Source organism: Schistocerca gregaria, chromosome 6 (assembly GCF_023897955.1).
Source record: "Schistocerca gregaria isolate iqSchGreg1 chromosome 6, iqSchGreg1.2, whole genome shotgun sequence".
Lineage (NCBI taxonomy): Eukaryota > Metazoa > Arthropoda > Insecta > Orthoptera > Acrididae > Schistocerca > Schistocerca gregaria.
Window position 1 is genome coordinate 273601001 of NC_064925.1, and position 18920 is coordinate 273619920.

General features: G+C 41.2%; 1 protein-coding gene across 4 annotated transcripts in view; it reads right to left on the reverse strand.

The window, feature by feature from the left end:
- Window positions 1–18920, reverse strand: part of LOC126279055 (zinc finger protein 729-like) — a 194432-nt gene that overhangs the window by 104233 nt on the left and 71279 nt on the right. For all 4 annotated transcript variants that reach the window (XM_049979485.1, XM_049979482.1, XM_049979483.1 and 1 more), the window contains 3 exons: window positions 14735–15012; window positions 11826–11927; window positions 5939–6054 (listed from right to left, as the gene is read on the reverse strand). In XM_049979485.1, coding sequence (XP_049835442.1) covers window positions 5939–6054; window positions 11826–11927; window positions 14735–15012 — 496 coding nt within the window. The remainder of the gene's footprint in view (window positions 1–5938; window positions 6055–11825; window positions 11928–14734; window positions 15013–18920) is intronic.

The window sequence follows — 18920 nt, forward strand, 5'->3', positions numbered from 1 at the left end:
CTCCACAGTACATCGATGTTGTCGCCAGTGGTCGGGGGAAGGTGCACGTGCCCATCGACCTGGGACCGGACCGCAGCGACGCACGGATGCACGCCAAGACCGTAGGATCCTATGCAGTGCCGTAGGGGACTGCACTGCCACTTCCCAGCAAATTAGGGACACTGTTGCTCCTGGGGTATCGGCGAGGACCATTCGCAACCGTCTCCATGAAGCTGGGCTACGGTCCCGCACACTGTTAGGCCGTCTTCCGCTCACACCCCAACATCGTGCAGCCCGCCTCCAGTGGTGTCGCGAATGGCGTGAATGGAGGGACGAATGGAGACGTGTCGTCTTCAACGATGAGAGTCGCTTCTGCCTTGGTGCCAATGATGGTCGTATGCGTGTTTGGCGCCGTGCAGGTGAGCGCCACAATCAGGACTGCATACGACCGAGGCACACAGGGCCAACACCCGGAATCATGGTGTGGGGAGCGATCTCCTACACTGGCCGTACACCTCTGGTGATCGTCGAGGGGACACTGAATAGTGCACGGTACATCCAAATCGTCATCGAACCCATCGTTCTACCATTCCTAGACCGGCAAGGGAACTTGCTGTTCCAACAGGACAATGCACGTCCGCATCTATCCCGTGCCACCCAACGTGCTCTAGAAGGTGTAAGTCAACTACCCTGGCCAGCAAGATTTCCGGATCTGTCCCCCATTGAGCATGTTTGGGACTGGATGAAGCGTCGTCTCACGCGGTCTGCACGTCCAGCACGAACGCTGGTCCAACTGAGGCGCCAGGTGGAAATGGCATGGCAAGCCGTTCCACAGGACTACATGCAGCATCTCTACGATCGTCTCCATGGGAGAATAGCAGCCTGCATTGCTGCGAAAGGTGGATATACACTTTACTAGTGCCGACATTGTGCATGCTCTGTTGCCTGTGTCTATGTGCCTGTGGTTCTGTCATTGTGATCATGTGACGTATCTGACCCCAGGAATGTGTCAATAAAGTTTCCCCTTCCTGGGACAATGAATTCACGGTGTTCTTATTTCAATTTCCAGGAGTGTATATTGTGAAAAGCAATGGTCCCATAACACTCCCCTGTGGCACGCCAGAGGTTACTTTAACGTCTGTAGACGTCTCTCCATTGATAACAACATGCTGTGTTCTGTTTGCTAAAAACTCTTCAATCCAGCTACACAGCTGGTCTGATATTCCGTAGACAGTGGCGACAGTGCGAAACTGTATCAAATGCCTTCCGGAAGTCAACGAAAATGGCATCTACCTGGGAGCCTGTATCTAATATTTTCTGGGTCTCGTGAACAAATAAAGCGAGTTTAAGGTAGGTAGTTTGACAAAAAGTAATAGTTTCCTCTCTCAAATTTTGAACTGCATTCGTTCCCAAACCGTTCCTAACAAGACCTTAAACCCTTCATTTTAAAGTTAAACAATGGAAAATCCAGGGCGGAATGAAACAATATAGTTGCTACTCACCATATAGTGAAGATGTGTCTGGCTTCAGCTGCTAGAGACTATGGTCATGTGTGTGTGAGTTGAGGTTGTGTGTGTGTGTGTGTGTGTGTGTGTGTTGTCTAATTCAAAAGAAGTCTTGTTGACTGAAAACTCAATTTCCAACAGTCTTTTTATTGTGCCTATCTGCAACTCAGAATCCCCACTATATGGTGAGTAGGAAATATCCTTCTGATAATACCATTTTAAAGTTACCATTTCATAACAACTTCAAACTGACAGTTTCAGTTTCACTCTGGGAAGTTGACACTATCAGCAGATCTTCAACGTAAACAAATAAGTACTTTTATTGCTATTTTCGGTTTTTATATGCACAATACTCAAAAGCACTTCTTACAAATCCTAAGCAATGTTTTGACCAGCTTCACTCTCAGGTTTTGTAATAAAGTTCTTGACCAAACCATTAACTTCTTCATTTGTTTCATGAAGAATACTTTGTGTTAACGATTAGTCATCCTTCAAAGGTAAAAACTAGCTTGCTCCTCCAAGTGAATGGATCTCCAAAGGTCCATAGATATCTGCATGACACAATTCAAGCAAGGCAATAGATCATAACAAAATGACGGGGAAAGGCTAACAATATTGTATTCCTGCCAAACATTCTTCTCAAATGACAAAGTCGCCAACGAAGTCCTCTCCTTTATGTGACAATAGCTCACATGTGCAATGCTCTGAAATCACATTTCTTTATGCCAAAAATTCACATTTTCAACATATTTAAACAAATTTACTAGACCAAAGTTCGTCAACACATACACACTATCAGCACTGACCAACGAAAACTCACTTGCGTTATTACCATCATACTGCATTTTATATACACATGTCAAAGTAACCATTGACAGATCTGATTGTGATCCGTTAAAGCAAGACACACTTTACTGATACGTCTGGATAATGCACGAACTTCACCTTTACTGTTCAAAAATCCACTTTCCTTGTTTGACACTAAACACACACCTTTTGTTGAATACAGTTTCTATGAAAAACACACTGAATTACACTTCAGGCACAAAAAGCACTCAACCGAGTACTGTTTGTAAAGTTTAGCCTCTTCAGGAAGGAGAGGGAAAGACGAAAGGATGTGGGTTTTAAGGGAGAGGGTAAGGAGCCATTCCAATCCCAGGAGCGGAAAGACTTCCCTTAGGGGAAAAAAAAGGACAGGTGTACACTCTCGCGCGCGCGCGCGCACACACACGCACGCACGCACACACACACACACACACACACACACACACACACACACACACACACACACACACACACACACGCATATATCCATCCGCACATACACAGACACAAGCAGACATATATAAAGGCAAAGAGTAAGGGCAGAGATGTCAGTCGAGGCGGAAGTACAGAGGCAAAGAAGTTGTTGAAAGACAGGTGAGGTATGAGCGGCGGCAACTTGAAATTAGCGGAGGTTGAGGCCTGGCGGATATCGAGAAGAGAGGATATACTGAAGGGCGAGTTCCCATCTCCGGAGTTCGGATAGGTTGGTGTTGGTGGGAAGTATCCAGATAACTCGGACGGTGTAACACTGTGCCAAGATGTGCTGGCCATGCATCAAGGCATGTTTAGCCACAGGGTGATCCTCATTACCAACAAACACTGTCTGCCTGTGTCCATTCATGCGAATGGACAGTTTGTTGCTGGTCATTCCCACATAGAGAGCGTCACAGTGCAGGCAGGTCAGTTGGTAAATCACGTGGGTGCTTTCACACGTGGCTCTCCCTTTGATCGTGTACACCTTCCGGGTTACAGGACTGGAGTAGGTGATGGTGGGAGGGTGCATAGGACAGGTTTTACACCGGGGGCGGTTGCAAGGGTAGGAGCCAGAGGGTAGGGAAGGTGGTTTGGGGATTTCATAGGGATGAACCAAGAGGTTACGAAGGTTAGGTGGACAGCGGAAAGACACTCTTGGTGGAGTGGGGAGGATTTCATGAAGGATGGATCTCATTTCGGGGCAGGATTTTAGGAAGTCGTATCCCTGCTGGAGAGCCACACTCAAGGTCTGATCCAGTCCCGGGAAGTATTCTGTCACAAGTGGGGCACTTTTGGGGTTGTTCTGTGATAGGTTCTGGGTTTGAGGGGATGAGGAAGTGGCTCTGGTTATCTGCTTCTGTACCAGGTTGGGAGGGTAGTTGCGGGATGCGAAAGCTGTTTTCAGGTTGTTGGTGTAATGGTCGAGGGATTCAGGACTGGAGCAGATTCGTTTGCCACGAAGGCCTAGGCTGTAGGGAAGGGACTGTTTGATATGGAATGGGTGGCAGCTGTCATAATGGAGGTACTGTTGCTTGTTGGTGGGTTTGATGTGGACGGATGTGTGCAGCTGGCCATTAGACAGATGGAGGTCAACGTCTAGGAAAGTGGCATGGGATTTGGAGTAGGACCAGGTGAATCTGATGGAACCAAAGGAGTTGAGGTTGGAGAGGAAATTCTGGAGTTTTTCTCCACTGTGAGTCCAGATCATGAAGATGTCATCAATAAATCTGTAAACAAGATGATGTGACTTTCCAAACAAAAGCACTGGCAGGTTGATAGACACACAAACAAAGACAAACATACACACAAAATTCAAGCTTTCACAACCAACGGTTGCTTCTTCAGGAAAGAGGGAAGGAAACGGAAAGACGAAAGGATGTGGGTTTTAAGGGAGAGGGTAAGGAGTCATTCCAATCCTGGGAGCGGAAAGACTTACCTTAGGGGGGGAAAAGGACAGGTATACACTCACACACACACACACACACACACACACACACACACACACACACACACACACACGCATATCCATCCGCACATACACAGACACAAGCCAAAACCTTTTAATAATATTATTATTTTGTATTTACATTTGATTCAAGTGCTGCAGTTAGTTTATAAATTTTGTTTTCTTAAGAGTTTTCAATGTTTCATTGTGACCATGTTTGTCCACCTGATATCTCCCCACATTTCTTCAGTACAAAGGAGGAGCCATTGATCAAGACTGAAGTATTCAGAGGACCTAAGAAAATTCACAAGAGTGATAGCCCCTGACTCACAGAGTTTTGAGGGTGATGTGAGACTGGCAACCCTAACACACACTTTTTGAACTATGAAGATACTCAAACACCCACAGCATGATTTGCTTGTTGGTGAAGTCTGTAAGTATTACCTTGAAGGAAAGTAGTATTGTTTAAAAAGTGTAGGAGGAGAGAATGAATAAGAATTATTATCACCACTTGGAGCTAATGCAATTAATGATATGAATTCTAGTAAACTCTATAGCCCTTTGCTGCTGATAAGGTCGTGGTGAGTACTTTTATCAGAAGACTGTTGAGGACAACTGAAGTAGTTTCTGTTCCTCTGTATTATAATTTTAATTGCATTTCCTCATAATGCCTAGTTTGGTAGTATTATTCAGACATAATAACATTTGCTTGTTTACCTTTAAATGATAAGACAGTTGGCAACTGGAATGCTTACACTGAATAGAAACAGTACAGCTTTCAGAGTAACTGTCTATTGGACAGAGCACAGCATCTGTGTCAATAGTTTTTCCCTAATTGGAATGGAACTTTTAAACACAAAAAGAGTATGGTATATTATTTGTTTTTGGTCGGTGGAATAATACTTTTAAAATATTTTCCAAATGTAAATTTCGGTTGAAGGAACAAAAATCCAGTAAAAATCTTGTGTATGGAGAAGCCTCCAATTTTAAGGTACTGTGATAATATTTTTAAAAAATATTCATTGCACTTGGAAAGTACACATTTAGTACATTTTCAGATACGATTTCCTCATTAAAACTGTAACTAATTAATTCTGCTACACACAACGGAAAGTCCAGGTTGGAACATCAACAATATTATGAAAAGGACAGATTGCTGCTCATCGTGTGAATTCTTATTAGTTTGTTCCCCAACATGATAAGTGCAATAAGCAATAACATCACATTCAGAAAACCTCTCAAAACCAGGAAAGTTAATTACACCACTATGTCATCTAACAAAAGCTACTGTAAACCAACCATTACCACGAGAAAACTTATAATTAACATCCAAACAAAATTCAAATTACATCTTATAAAAACAGATGAACCATCAACTACAGCATGAGCAATCATAGATTTAATAAGTATTTGCAACTTACTGTAAAGGTAACACGCTTAGTAGCAGACAGGCACAATGAAAAAGACTGTTACAGAATGAGATTTTGGCCAAAGCCTTCTTGAGAAAAGAAAACACACACACATTCAATGTGATTGTGTATGTGTTTGCTTTTCTTTCCTCAAGAATGCTTTCACCACAAGCTCAGTGTGTAACAGTGTTTTCATTTTGCCTGTCTGCAATTCAATGTGTCACCTTTACAGTGAGTACTAATTCTGCTAGAAGTTTAAATTAAAGAGCTTGGAAAAAGTCAACGTTCTGTAGTAAACTAACCTGTATGCAGGAACATGTAGCATTAACAAGTGTCTATTCAGACTGGAGGATTTGGTGAACAGTAAACCACATCTGTGACAAGGATACTGTCTGGCAATATGCCATGCTCTCACTCTCTGAAACATATTGCATATACAAAAGTGACAAAAACGTCAAACATATAAAGTGGTTTTACATATCAACAACCAAAGTTAACACATACATTAAAAAGAAACGTTTTAAAGAGAGAGTTAAAACAGTCATGACAAGGAACGTCTCTTTCTGCAAGGGCAGTTCCTTTAACATCTTCTCCTTACATGCCAATTCTCAAGACAAAGATTCTAAATTGTGTATCTTTAAGATGGGAGGAAAATACAATACAACTAATATGGGAATAAGTACAATAACACTGTATGTACCATAAAATAAAAGACAGTAAATGTATTCTGAAGCTCTGTGATATTAGCAGTTATGACAATACTGCACATGTTAAGGTCTTGAACCTTACAGCTCTCCCACTTAGATTACCCAACAACTCAGGATGCTGGCACAGCGCTCTGACATGTTAACAGAAACAAAATTCCTAATAGGACCAAAAATTTACCCCATCAAACATTTGATGATGCACTATATTTTGATCACATCAGGAATGCCATTTCATGCTTGACATCATCATTTAACATCAGCAGTCGAAAGTATGCACGCACTCTGAATCTGCCATCTGCCTAGCAGTAGTTGGGTGTCCCACTCCACGTAATCTCAAAGAAGAATAACAGATGGCACCCTTGCAGGAATTATAGATTGCTCAATGCCTGGATTAGCCCTGATCATTATCCAGTACCACACATCAAAGACTAGGCAGCCATCATTCATGGCAAACACATCTCTCCATATTGGACTTCATACGTGCATTCTATCAGGTACCCATCGCTCCAGATGATGTAGCTAAAACCGCTGTATGCACCCCATTCGATCATTTGAATTTACCAGAATGACTTTCAGACTATGCAATTTTGCACTGACCTTTCAACAGTTCGTGAACAAAGTCTCAGGCAGTCTTGATTTTTGCTATACTTACACTGATGCCTTGGTGGGGTGAAGCTCGGACACAGAGCACATAACACACTTACACCAAGTTTTTACTCACCTCTGTTCACATGATTTACTTATCAGTCCACTGAAGTATGTATGTGGACAGCTGAGGTCCAATTCCTGGGTTACGCCATCACCCACAAGAGAGAGTCAAGCCCATAATTAACTTGCCACAGCCTTCAACAGTATGAGAGTTGTGACGATTTCCCAGCACCATCAATTTTTTGTCACTATTTCGTGTGTCATCATGCACTCTTAGCTGCTCCATTGAACAACGTAATACAAAGTCCACCAAAACAAACGATAAAACTGCTATGGACTAGCAGGGTCGAATTTTCAGTTACCAAAGTGAAGATCACTATCGCAGAGGCTACTCTGTCAGCGCACCTAGTTCTGTGGGCACCTCTCGCTCTAGGGTTGATGAGTCTCCTGCCACAATTGATGCCGTACTGCAACGACAAGGAGATGAACACTGGCAGCACTTGGCATTTTTCAGCAAGAAGTTATCTCCCGATTTCAACAGAGCCTGGGCAACCTGCGATCATGAATTGTATGCAGCAAATGGCACTACCAGGAAGTTCCAACACAAGCTTGAGGGACAACAATTTACACTGGTCACAGTCTCTGATACATATTTATTCTTTGCTGTTGTTAGTACTCCATTGCTGTCCATGTATAGTTGGACTGAAATGTCTAGTTACTGTTATGGGGTTTAGTTTTGCAACAAATTAAATCTGTTTAAACCTGCAGAATTTCATTTTACAATGAAATGCAGAAACTATGAACTAGATATACAACCAGATGCAGCCACTTACTCACACAGGCAAGTACCAAACTTCTCAACACAAATTGATCACCAGAGTATTTAAAACGCACTACTATGCATCCTTATTATTCCAATGGAACCACCAAAATGCTGTTTATTTGGAATATATGTCTTTTGGCTGAGACAGTAATTTGTATACATGTATGAAACCTGAGACTGCTGTAGGAAATTTCGCCTCAGACTACCTTATTGGTCTGTCAGTAAAACTTATTGTAGTTAGACCAGCATCTTCCACTACTGCTATACTGTTGAACATCTCTTTTCCTGAGGGTTGACATTATCTCACTCATGAATTAATTACAAATGCATCGAATCCGTGTCACACTGGTGTAAAACAGTACCAGACACATGTACTAACTGCATAACACAACATGGACATGTAGTTATACACTTTTCTTTCAGTTTCCAAGCAATTCCATTAACTACAAACTGTCCTCCTCCATCATGAGTCATCCGTTCAAGAACTAGTAAGCAGCTATTCCTATGCAACATAATGTATCTCAAACTATAGCTGTTCCAGTACATTAAACTGCATCAGAAATTGATTGCGGATGTCTGATATCTGTAACAAGGGGTGGCCGCAAAACCCATTGTGTCTGGAGATGGTTTCACCATGGTTTTGCCACGTGTTGAAGACACTTGCCACAGCAATGCTCAAACACCCAACAAGTTATGCAGTTTCTGAAATTCTCGTGCTGAGCCTCTGGGCCATCACAATCTGCCCTTGGTCAAACTCAGATAGATAACACACCCTCCGCATTCTACACACGGGCAGCACGCTCACTGATATTACCAGCACTGCACATGTGTCTGACTAGCAGTCATTCCTCACCAAATGATGTTCCTGTCGCCTGGACAGGTTTATATCAATAGTAGGTCAGTGGTCATAATGTTCCGGCTGATCAATGTATACTTAACTGTTTACACCAGTTTAGGATAGTCAGACTGATTATAGATCAAAATGTGATGAAAGAAGAAACAAAGGCGAGTGAAATCAAAAATCTATTTTTCTGAGTGTACAACATTATGATTTAGGAGTGGGAAAAACACAGTAGTTTCTTCTCCGTCCATGAGCCGTAAAAAAATACCCACAATTCAAAATCCTATTATGTACCTTTTCCACATATGTCTTAATAACTGATTAGTCCAGAGGTACGAGGGTCGGTCAAAAAGTAATGCCTCCAATTTTTTTCTACTTAAAAAAATTAAGTTAAGTGAAAAATTTGAATTTGGCGCCATTCCTCAAACCTTCTTCTGCAATCCACTGCAGTAGTAACTTTCTGTGTCAACAGGTGGCAGCACAGCAGAAGTTTGTAAGATGGCCGACATCGATGTTCGTTTGAGACAGCGTTGTGTGACTGAATTCTTGAATGCAGAAGGTGAAACGCCCATACGCATTCATGAAAGACTGAAGAAGGTGTATGGTGTTGTGACAGTGGATGTCAGCACTGTTAGACGATGGGTTCGTCGTTGTAAGGAATCTGAAGGGCAAACACCGTTGACTGACGAAAAGCGGAGCGGCAGGCCGGTGAGTGCAGTGACTCCACACAACATTCAGCAAGTTGATGACATCATTCGTGGTGACCGTCGGGTGACTGCAGATGAAGTGTGTCGCATTATTTCTCTTAGTAAAGGCAGTGTGATCACGATTATTAAACAATTGGGGTACTCAAAAGTTTGTGCACGGTGGGTTCCAAGAATGTTAACCGATCAGAATAAAGAGGCAAGGAAAACAATAGCCTCCCAACACTTGCAGCGCTTCCGTTTGGAGGGAGATGAGTTTCTGAAAAAAATTGTGACCGGGGACGAAACATGGGTGCATTTTTTTGAACCCGAATCAAAGAGGCAGTCAATGGAGTGTCGTCACACAAGCTCGCCGAGGAAGAAAAAATTCCAAACTGTGCGATAGGCAGGGAAAGTTATGGCAACAGTTTTCTGGGATACAGAGGGTGTGATTCTGGTTGATTTTTTGGAGCAGGGATGCACAATAAATTCTGTTCAATACGTCACAACCCTCAAAAAACTTAAAGCACGTCTTCAGCGAGTTCGCCCAACAAAATCAATGGCAGATGTTCTTCTTTTGCATGACAATGCAAGACCACACACCAGTCGTCACACCTCTGACGAGATTGTCAAAATTGGATGGGAAGTTTTGCCTCATCCCCCATACAGCCCTGACCTGGCACCATCAGACTTCCATCTGTTCGGGCCACTAAAAGAAGCTCATCGTGGGATTCATTTTGAAGATGAGGAGGCCGTCAAAACATCCGTGTGTCAATGGCTTAGGAAGCAGAGCTGTGATTTTTACCGTGCTGGGATACATGCCCTTCTTCAAAGATTGACCAAAACTGTAGAGATGGGCGGAGATTACATTGAAAAATGACAAAATGATCCTCAATGTTGTGGTTTTCAACCTATGTAATTGCATTTAAATTTCCTGACAATTAAACGTAGAAAAAAAAATAGGAGGCATTACTTTTTGACTGACCCTCGTACATATTTACAATTAGGCCAAGGTGACTAGTTCTCAGGCTGCAGTAAAATTGACATCAATATCTGTGAAATTCTGTTTCTATTGAGTTAATTCAGGCCACACAATAAAGTTGTCAAATGTCAAGCTGCTCTGCACAATAGTTTCAGATTTTAGAAACAGTCTTTTTTATTTTTTTTATGTTTATTCAAATGATCAGAAGGCAAGAGGAAAGGTTAAGTTTTAAAGTCACGTTGATGACAAGGTCATTAGAGATGTAGCACATGCTTGGATTTACCCTAAGAGGCACAGGGAGGTCATGGAAAACTCAACAAATGTTCTGCTCAAATTTGATACTGTGGCTCAGACATGGGTCCACTGCATGTTACAAATGATATACCAATTTAAATTTTAAAGTGGTGGATGAAATCTGCAGGCCAGATCACCTAACAAAAGGTTAGGACAGTAGCTAGATAATTACTAGGCAACCCTTCTGTATCAAATAAATGACAAAATAGAGAAGAACTGATCTGGACTGCACAAGAAAAGTGTCTTCTTTTATTAGAAGAATGCTTGTGTCAACAAAAGTGCCTTGTGTCAACAAAAGTGCCTTGGCAGTGAGAAATCTGAAGGATTTAAGTCCGATTAGTTGAAATGTCCACCCTATTCACCAAACCTAGCACCCTGAATTCCAACTTTTCATACATCATTCAAGATATGTGGCTGGAAATGTTTGGAATTCAAAGGGTTGTGACAGCTGTACATATATTTTGCTGACCTTCCAGAATGGCACTTCAGGGATGGAATATAATCACTAAAAAATTTTGGACAGTGCATGTGCTAAAAACGGATTACCCATAAAAATAAGTGCATATTTTACCTAAAAGCTGTCTTTTACTTCCCTTTGACACCTTACCAAACTTATGCATACTTCTTTTGTGGTCGTCCTTACTCGTACTGTAGTGATGAGCATAGAAGAAGGTGGATGATGTGGGAATTCGCAGCATACGGAAGCAGTGTACCACACGATACGCAAGCCAATAGTGTTAGTCTGCTGCATCTGTCAGTACTGTGCACTTGGGGTGCACTTAGAACATTTAGTATTGATTTTAATGTTGATGCATGTATGACAAGAGCACTTATCCAGTGTAGTTATTAGTGGTGGCACAAACAAGACATGTCAAGTGTTGTGTAAAAAATGATGATAATGTTCTAAACATACAATTATTTTGCATAGAGTGCCAGAAGCAGAAAGTGTGGCCAATGTGGCACTTGCAGTAACACTGCCAGATAACAGAATAGGCAGCAAGGTGCTGTGTGGGACAAGGATACAGAGCACACTGGCGCCGCTACTAAGTATGCTTTATCTGTCCCTGCACAGAATGCTTCGTGAACCCACCTATTTTACTCGTACACAGCTACAGTTCGTGATGTCAATGGATGTGAGTACATAAGTAGCAGTTTCTCTCAACAGTACATTCAGTGTAATATGTGAAATGCAATAACAGCAGAGAACTCACCCTGATATGCTTCGGAACAATAGCATCCTGCTGTGGAGGCCATCTGCCTGGACGGAATGCTGATCGATTATTTAGCTGCATTCCATAATGTTCACCATCAAACTGCAAGTGGACAAATAAACCATGATTTGGGTAATTATTAGGTATAGTATGTAACAAAATGAAAAGAAATTTTATATTTTCAGTGTACTATTGCTGCCACCATATACAGTACGATATTTTCAGAACTGTTTCAGACATTGTCATTCTATTTTGAGCCAGATGAACTGTGAAAAGTTTTCAATAAACAGCATATAGTCTCTTTTCATAGCTACATTAACTGCAAAGACACTGATATCAACTCTTCTATTTCGATAGGAACACTAGTAATTTCTACTGCTAATATCATAGTTCTTTACAAGTTGAATTCAACAGCACTTTCCAAGAAAATGATATATTTAGAACTTATAATTTATCTGTTATGAATATGAAACTGACTGCTGTTTTATGTGGAAGTTTGTGATTTCATACCCAACTGAGGAAATTAATCACATTGGATTGCATAGCTGTGATACCAGTACAAACGGGACATAGGTGAAATTTAGCTTTCATACTGTCCGTCTCCTTCTTGTATGTCAAGTGCTGGTTAATTTGAAAACATAAGTGTCTTACACACTAGATATATTACTTCTCTACAGAAACTGTAGAAACAACACAAAGGAACGACTGAGCTGTACCCACAAAAGTATTCTGAAATATGATGTTCAACAAGAATGATAATTCAGTGAATGTGCGAGAAATTGCTTTTGGAAAAGGACTGGAACACTTATGCACAAGGTAAGGACCAACCCTGGAACCAGTGGATCAAACAAAACCACATGTTCTGGAAGTTGTTGCTCATTATCTGTGTGTTACCTCTAAAGAAAGTAGGATTGTGTCTGGAGTAAGTCAGCCCAGTATTCTTCACATTTTGAGTCAAAAAGCTTCCATCTTTATCATTCTTTTGTGATTTCCTTTTTGTTTGTTTTGCTGATGTAATTATGCAATGTAAGTGTGTATCTTGACACTAAGCTCATGAAGCATTGTGATTATTTAATAATCTATATCCCTCAGTTCCCTGTTTTACAAATGCATTCAATTTTTGACATGTGTCTTTAAATCAAAGCTCTGGAAGCAACAAAAGCAGAACTGCCACTATAGTTAACTGATGCCACCTCTACATTTACACCTACATCTATAATCTGCAACCAACAGTTAAGAGCATCGCAGAGGATACGTCCCATTGTACCAACTATTAAGGTTTCTTCCTGCTTGATTCACATATGGGGCACAGAAAGAATGACTGAATGCCTCTGTGTGTACAGTAATTATTATCTTATCCTCATGATCCCTATGTGTGTGATACATAGGGGTTTTAGTATATTGCTAGAGTAATCATTTAAAGCTGGTTCTTGAAACTTTGTTAATAGACTTGGTATGATATACCACTTCACCAGCAGAACTGCAGAGGGTGAATGAAATTCTGTTACTCGGTTCTGAGGCAACTTCAGGACAACATGTTGTCCAACCCACCTCCCCCTTTCCTCCAAATTTCACGGAAAGCTGAATCTAAGAAATTGGTAAGTGCTCATATTGCCTGCCTCATATTGCCTGCAAGGAAACCAGCTACTGTTGAAATTAAGTTTCTCAGGACAGCCACAAGTTGCATTCACTATGTTTTATTGGTCGGTTTCACTCTTAAAATTAGCAAGAGCATCACCACAAATGCTGGAACTAACAGTTTAAAGTACAGTAATTGGTTGATTGCATTGGTGATGGCAGTGATTCACTGAATCTCCAACATTGGCACTGTAATCAGCCAACTAGTGTACTTTAAACAGTAAATTCCTGAGTTTCTGATTATAATCTTGTTAAACTCACACTGGTCCATAAAACATACAGAGTGCAACCTGTAGCTATCCTAAGAAACTTACTAAGAAATATGGATTATTGGGCCTTTGAGAATCAGCATTTGATGACACAGGTTGAAAATCCGAGGCAGTGGAGCGTGAATGCATGGTGCATGATTCCTGCAGACTACCTAATTGGTCCCAACTACACCGAAGAAACCTTAATAGGTAAACGATTTGCACAAATTCTTACCGAATTGCTATCAGCTGTCCAAGAGAAAGTACCACTTGAAGTGGTATCACCACGATGAGTACATGGCTCACTACTCACTTATGGCTGGGGAAGCACTTACCCGATGCACAGGTTTTATCAGTCAGTTCTTTCTCTGGGGGTAACTCACAATCCAAAGTCTCCTCCATTCAATGATTTATCACCATTCAGTGATTTACCACCTCGTAGCAATTTCAATAGATAAAAAGCTTTCCTCTCATGAGCTGTGAACTATGTTTGCATGTAAATTTTGCACATGCTTTACTTTCAAGGGTAGATTATAATTTACAGTTGATTGTTTCACAACCTATTGCATTTTCTTGCTGATGAGCAACATACAGACAACAATTTGAATTTGGATTTCCTCTCCCTAAACAAGAGTCCAGCGGTTTCATTACCCCACCACCTCATTCAGAATGAAAGACATGTCCAGACATTCATATAGTCTTTCTTCCTCCCTTTTCTCACAGTAGAAGGTACCAAGGTCCATCTCCTTCAACCACATATTTTTAAAAATACATAAAAATATCACTCTTAGAATGACTTATTACAAAATTTGATTTATTTAAAGAAAGAGGAGTCACCAGAAGAAAGTTCCTTTGTAGATAATAAAAAAAAAAGCACAGAGAACAAGAAACATCAAGACAGTAACACATTCCCCAAAATTACGGTCAGTCATTCTTCTAGATCTGTCATATTTCGCATTTACAGCATTCTTTTATCATTTCCCTGTTTTGGCTGATAATCTTTGACAAGAATTTCCAACAAACCTTAAAACAACTGCTGTTGTTGAGATGTCTCTGCAAATATGATGAACTTTTGAAGATCTGTGCACAACAGAAACATTCCCATTCCCACAAATCATCTGGCACATTAGCAGCAGCATCACTGCCCAACTTTACATCAGACTTTCCATTCCGAGGCAAAGTCGACTGCTGTTCATTGTCTCGTTGCAGTTGCTGCTGCAGCAATGGAGGAGACGCAGTTTGTACTCCAGCATCAACACACTTCTCCTGATTCTCACACAAAGTGACAACTGGAGCAGAACCTTTAAAGAGAGATAAAGCAAGTTATTCCGTGTTCAATTAGTACAGTCACACAGTAAAAGATTTGCCAGTTCAACGAGTCAAATATAAATAAAAGCAGCTGCAATTAAATAATGAACAACATAATAAGAATATGTGTCTATGATGCACCAGGTGACCCTCTACTAACAGAAAAAGTGAAAAATCAATCAAAGCACAATGTACTTACCACTGAAGCAGACAAAAAGATTTGGAATTCTTCTTAACAGTGAAAGAAATTACTACCAGAAATCATTATACAGTGGGGAGTCAAGATTTCGTTAATCCAGGAGCTGTTGTCTGTTTTCGCAGAGCACATGAGTGCAAACATTGATCAATCACACTTCACAGTGAGAAATATTCATTTTTGCAGTAGTGAGTACTAAATCAACCACTTTCCACACAATTTAAATATCATACAAAAATATGTCACACATTATCCTAAAGAAGGAATGCTCTTCTAGTAAAGCTGTTACATAGATCTCAAATGGAGACACAATGGTGAATGCAGTGGATTTTAAATCAAGCAACTGCATGGTTATCCTGATGTAGATTTCTTTAGATGGGAATAGATAGTTACTTAGTTATTAATACACTTATTTATTTGAATGTTCCATTAACAATAATTGCAATGTCTCTCTGTGATGTCAAATGAGTCATTTTATAATTATGAAACACTTTCTCAGTGAAACAAATGATAACATACTGACCATTTACGGTTAACTTACATTACACACATTCCTGTATGTGTCTCGTGCAAGGATTTATACTTAATTATGTCCAATCTTTAAATGTGAACTTTTAGGCTAGGCTTAACTTTGTTATGAACGTCACCTGAAAATACACTATAATTTATTTTTCGTGCTAAATGTATCAAATGACATCTGGCAGCAGAAGGCAAAAAATTATTTTGTTATAGGGAGCAGTGAAATACGTCTGGAGAGGCAAATGAAAAAGGTAGTTATGCCTCCAACTTTTCAATCCCCTCACCCCACACACACACACACACACACACACACACACACACACACACACACACTAGTGCCATCATCACAAAACTCAGTTGTCTCACGTTCAAAGCCTTCAGCATGCACTTGTTGAGATGAATCCAGCAAACTACTGTAAAGTCATGCCAGCAGCAAGAGCAAGAATGGAGGGCAGTGTTGCCACATTAACCCTGTTAACAACAGATGTTAATTCAGTAATCATCGCTTCCTCCAAAGCCACCTGGATGACATCTGTGGCAGAAATGGCACAGTGGCAACTATGTGAGCTTAGAGTCACAAAGTTAAGCTGGCTAAATCAAAGGTCTCTCCTGGGCACATAGAAATAAAAGGAAGAAAAAGGTTAGGGGGAACTGACCTAACCCTCTCAACTGCCACTTTTGCTGTTCCCTAGTATGGTACAGCTTATCTTAAATGTCATGTTTTATGTTATTTCATAATTACAATTGTTGTTGTTGTTAGAAATGAGATTTTCACTCTGCAGCAAAGTGTGCGCTGATGTGAAAGTTCCTGGCAGATTAAAACTGTGTGCCGGGCCGAGACTCGAACTTGGCACCTTTGCCTTTCACGGGCAAGTGCTCTACCAACTGAGCTACCCAAGCACAACTCATGCCCCATCCTCACAGCTTTACTTCTACATCTACATCTACATGTATACTCCGCAAGCCACCCAACGGTGTGTGGCGGAGGGCACTTTACGTGCCACTGTCATTACCTCCCTTTTCTGTTCCAGTCGCGTATGGTTCGCGGGAAGAACGACTGTCTGAAAGCCTCCGTGAGCGGTCTAATCTCTCTAATTTAACATTCATGATCTCCTCGGGAGGTAGAAGTGGGGGGAAGCAATATATTTGATACCTCATCCAGAAACGCACCCTCTCGAAACCTGGCGAGCAAGCTACACCGTGATGCGGATTGCCTCTCTTGCAGAGTCTGCCACTTGAGTTTGCTAAACATCTCCATAACGTTATCACGGCTACCAAATAACCCTGTGACGAAACGCACCGCTCTTCTTTGGATCTTCTCTATCTCCTCCGTCAACCCGATCTGGTACGGATCCCACACTGATGAGCAATATTCAAGTATAGGTCGAACGAGTGTTTTGAAAGCCACCTCCTTTGTTGATGGTCTACATTTTCTAAGGACTCTCCCAATGAATCTCAACCTGGTACCCGCCTTACCAACAATTAATTTTATATGATCATTCCACTTCAAATCGTTCCGCATAAATACTCCCAGATATTTTACAGAAGTAACTGCTACCAGTGTTTGTTCTGCTATCATATAATCATACAATAAAGGATTCTTCTTTCTATGTATTCACAATACATTACATTTGTCTGTGTTAAGGGTCAGTTGCCACTCCCTGCACCAAGTGCCTATCCGCTGCAGATCCTCCTGCATTTCACTACAATTTTCTAATGCTGCAACTTTTCTGTATACTACAGCATCATCCGCGAAAAGCCACATGGAACTTCCCGACACTATCTACTAGGTCATTTATACATATTGTGAAAAGCAATGGTCCCATAACACTCCCCTGTGGCACGCCAGAGGTTACTTTAACATCTGTAGACGTCTCTCCATTGATAACAACATGCTGTGTTCTGTTTGCTAAAAACTCTTCAATCCAGCCACACAGCTGGTCTGATATTCCGTAGGCTCTTACATTGTTTGTCAGGCGACAGTGCGGAACTGTATCGAATGCCTTCTGGAAGTCAAGGAAAATAGCATCTACCTGGGAGCCTGTATCTAATATTTTCTGGGTCTCATGAACAAATAAAGCGAGTTGGGTCTCACACGATCGCTGTTTCCGGAATCCATGTTGATTCCTACAGATTAGATTCTGTGTTCCAAAAAACGACATGATACGCGAGCAAAAAACATGTTCTAAAATTCTACAACAGATCGACATCAGAGATATAGGTCTATAGTTTTACGCATCTGCTCGACGACCCTTCTTGAAGACTGGGACTACCTGTGCTCTTTTCCAATCTTTTGGAAACTTCCGTTCCTCTAGAGACTTGCGGTACACGGCTGTTAGAAGGGGCAAGTTCTTTCGCGTAATCTGTGTAGAATCGAATCGGTATCCCGTCAGGTCCAGTGGACTTTCCTCTGTTAGGTGATTCCAGTTGCTTTCCTATTCCTTGGACACTTATTTCGATATCAGACATTTTTTCGTTTCTGCGAGGATTTATAGAAGGAAATGCAATGCAGTCTTCCTCTGTGAAAAAGCTTGGGAAAAAGGTGTTTAGTATTTCAGCTTTACGCGAGTCATCCTCTGTTTCAATGCCATCATAATCCCGGAGTGTCTGGATATGCTGTTTCAAGCCACTTACGGATCTAACGTAAAACCAGAACTACCTAGGATTTTCTGTCAAGTCGGTACATAGAATTTTACTTTCGAATTCACAGAATGCTTCACGCATAGCCCTCCTTACTCTAACTTTGACATCGTTTAGCTTCTGTTTGTCTGAGAGGTATTGGCTGCGTTTACACTTGGGAGTGAAGCTCTCTTTGCTTTCGCAGTAGTTTCCTAACTTTGTTGTTGAACCATGGTGGGTTTTTCCTGTCCCTCACAGTTATACTCGGCATGTACCTGTCTAAAGCGATTTTACGATTGCCTTGAACTTTTTCCATTAACACTCAACACTGTCAGTGTCGGAACAGAAATTTTTGTTTTGATCTGTTACGTAGTCTGAAATCTGCCTTCTACTACTCTTGCTAAACAGATAAACGTTCCTCCCTTTTTTATATTCCTATTAACTTCCATATTCAGGGATGCTGCAACGGCCTTATGATCACTGATTCCCTGTTCTGCACTTACAGAGTCGAAAAGTTCGGGTCTGTTTGTTATCAGTAGGTCCAAGACGTTATCTCCATTAGTCGGT